General features: G+C 31.6%; 1 protein-coding gene across 1 annotated transcript; it reads left to right on the top strand.

Annotated features, from left to right (window-relative positions):
* The first annotated feature begins 267 nt into the window (after positions 1-267).
* Positions 268-1,537, top strand: LOC113381244. The gene is made up of 3 exons (XM_026620207.1): positions 268-736; positions 781-959; positions 1,496-1,537. The coding sequence occupies exons 1-3, from the start codon at positions 268-270 to the stop codon at positions 1,535-1,537; spliced, it is 690 nt and encodes a 229-aa protein (XP_026475992.1).
* Positions 1,538-3,285: the final 1,748 nt, after the last annotated feature.

Below are 3,285 nucleotides of genomic sequence, written 5' to 3'. Positions count from 1 at the left end.
ACTCATTACATGGTTTGAGTCACCCTGGGATACGAGCAATTTTGCGTCTTAATACTGCACGGTACGTATACAGAAAAACTGCCACGATTGGGCTAGAGCTTGACAAGATTGTCAATAGTCCAAAATAACACGGCGTGTTCATGCACCTCACGACACATTTCCCTTGCCAACAGCAAGATTTGCACATGTACACATCGATATAATTGGTCCTTTACCTCCTGTTAACTTCTATAAATATTGTTTGACAGCCATTGATCGATTTACCAAATGGCCAGAAGTATACCCACTACTAGGTCTGCAGAAGAAGTAGCGGTTGGATTTTTATTATGCTGGATATCCCGCTTCGGAGCTCCAGTCAAAATGACGACTGATCGAGGTACTCAATTTAAATCTGAATTATTTAGATCATTAAACAAGTTGACAGGTACCATTAGGATCAGGACTTGCAGCTATCATCCATGTTCCAACGGACTAATAGAGCGCTTCCATCGACAACTCAAGACTGCGATAATGTGTTACAAAGACAACACATGGTTGGAAGCACTTCCGCTAATTCTAGTAGGCATTCGAAACGCTTACAAACCTGATATCAAGACATCAGCCGCTGAAATGGTGTATGGTGAACCACTTCGCCTTCCTGGAGAATTTTTTGAATTATATAAAAATCCTCAAAATTTAAGACATCCGGCTGATCTACTCTCGAGACTTCGAGAACACGTAGCGCATCTTCAACCAAGTAAATCCAGTAATCACACAAACAATAAACCATTTATTTATCAGGACCTACAAACATGCACGAATATTTTCCTCCGCGACGATACTATCAGGAAGTCACTCCAAATCAAGGTCCATACGAAGTTCTTAAGAGAGATGATAAAACAGTAACCATACGAACACAGAGAGGCAGTACACGGATGTCCATCGATCGCATCAAACCAGCCTATATCATCGTAGATCCAGTAGACCAAACCATGGGGAGTTATCTCCGAACAAATGTATATTACCCTGTTTTGGAAAGGACTACTATTTTTAGCGAAAAAAAGATGACGCTACTAAATATGTAAAACGTCAAAATTGATCGCTTAGATTTGCCATTCACCATTTTGTATTAAAGTTTTTGGTTCGCATATGGTTCGCATGTTGTTTCTGTAATTAATTGTATTCAAGTAAGCATTTAATATGGCAAAATGTAGCGCAATGTGAAATTTAATATGGCAAAATGTAACGCACCAACTTGTGGTAACTTCAGAAATAATATAAAAATGCACTTCTTTCCGGCTTTATGAAGTGAACAAATTAAAAATGTCCAATTATATTTCACAGAATAGTTTTCATGTCTATAATTCACAGTGATATAAGAAGAGAAAGACAATCTGATATATGACCAGGAGAACACTTTGCAACTCCGGTGGAAAGGGTAATAATAATTCTGAATATTTTAATACTATTTGCTATTACGACTTGATATTATATTACAACATGTTATGTTTATTAGATGTTCTTGGGAATTCAAATTGCAGCAGAATCTAGTGACTAAGGATAGGAGTGTCTTGATGCCGAGGGCATGTAAAATGTATGACACATCCATTATATGTTGAGGGAGTTAAGAAGGATAGACAAACAAAGCAATAAAATAAGGTATAAATTGCAACAGAGTATAAAATGCTCAGAAATATTCTTAACATTCCAGCCGAAAGGACTGCTGCACAATCGAATCATAAGAAATTCAAGATATTGTAGAATGCAACTTTATTAATGATAAAATAAATATCAAATGCAAAGTTAATGTTAAAGAAGCATGACTCATAAATGAATTTTAATTCTTGGAATTTAGTTTTCTATCAATTTTGATATCAATATATATATTTTATGTCTGTAGGATTTAACTTTTTAAATTTGTTCATTATTTGTCATTTCTTCTAATTATACTATTCCATTATCTTTAGTATATACTCTATATACTACATACTTAGATTCTATACTTTTTTCTTCTCTTTTTAATATATTAATATTAGTCATTAAGAAATTAATATTAGTCAGTTCGTGTAAATTCATTATACTTATGAAAACTTTTACCTGTCTAGTTGTTATATATTATTGATCATTAAGTAATTCATATTGATCGTTACTTTTAAGTTTAACATTTTATTGTAAATGCTTTTACACAATCTTAGTGTAGTTGCTATATATTATTGATCTTAAAGTAATTCATATTGATCGTTATTTTTAAGTTTAACATTTTATTGTAAATGCTTCTACATAATCGCAGTGTGGTTGCTATATGTTATTGATCATTAAGTAATTCATATTGATCGTTATTTTTAAGTTTAACATTTTATTGCAAATGCTTCTACATAATCTCTGTGTAGTTTGCTATATATTATTGATCATTAAGTAATTCATATTGATCGTTCCTTTTAAGTTTAACATTTTATTGTAAATGCTTCTACACAATCTCTGTGTAGTTATATATTATTGATCATTAAGTAATTCATATTGATCGTTCCTTGTAAATTTATCATACCATTGTGAATACTTTTTTTAGTTACTTATAATTGTAAAATTATAATACTTATTATTATGTATATATTGATTATTACATTTATAAAAATTTTAATTGTTATGTAAAAATGTTTGTAATATATATTTGAAAATATATTTTGTACTTCGTATGTTTTTTTTTCTCATTTCCAATATAAGAAATTATTTAGGTTTTCTTATTTTGAATTACGTATGCAAACCATATCTAGAAATAATACCAGCGGTTGATTTATATACTGAACAAGTGCTGCCTTCTTCAGATCGCTAAAAATATTAAAATGGCGGTAATGTCAAATGGCCTCAGATAGCGATCTATTTATGTTTACTTATCTATGGACCAAACAATTATCACCAAAGCAGAGAACAACTATTTCACTCTAATTCATTCTGCCTAAGCAGAATTGGGATCGATATCGATCCTAGTTGCTACTGCTTGGGTGAAGCGACTAGGGCGGATGCAGAGCATATCATCATGGAGTGTAAACGTTAGGAAAAGGGCAGACAAAAACTAAACTATGGGAGGAAATAATCAAACAAAAAATCTCCCTTCCAATTAATTTTATAACAGTGCTGACAGATACAAGATTATATGGTGCTCTTTATACTTACATCAAATCTAATAATCTAAAACTATAAATGAAACATACATAAAACAATGATATATACGTAAGACAAGACTTTAAGAGATAGTGTAGATATCATGTAATTTAGTATATGGCTAATGTACTAGTTTATAAAGCCAAT

The sequence above is a fragment of the Ctenocephalides felis genome, unplaced genomic scaffold (genome assembly GCF_003426905.1).
Source record: "Ctenocephalides felis isolate EL2017-DRISC unplaced genomic scaffold, ASM342690v1 CF-g0.4_SCAFFOLD_02728, whole genome shotgun sequence".
In the NCBI taxonomy this organism is placed as follows: Eukaryota; Metazoa; Arthropoda; class Insecta; order Siphonaptera; family Pulicidae; genus Ctenocephalides; species Ctenocephalides felis.
The sequence above is the reverse complement of the archived record's forward strand: the minus strand, read 5'-3'. Positions and strand labels throughout refer to the sequence as shown.

Coding starts and splice junctions, on each gene's coding strand:
- LOC113381244 (XM_026620207.1), top strand. CDS start 268: ATGGCCAGAAGTATACCCACTACTAGGTCTGCAGAAGAAGTAGCGGTT. Junction 737..780: donor CGTAGCGCATCTTCAACCAA/GTAAATCCAGTA, acceptor TTTATTTATCAG/GACCTACAAACATGCACGAA. Junction 960..1,495: donor CCTATATCATCGTAGATCCA/GTAGACCAAACC, acceptor TATGTTTATTAG/ATGTTCTTGGGAATTCAAAT.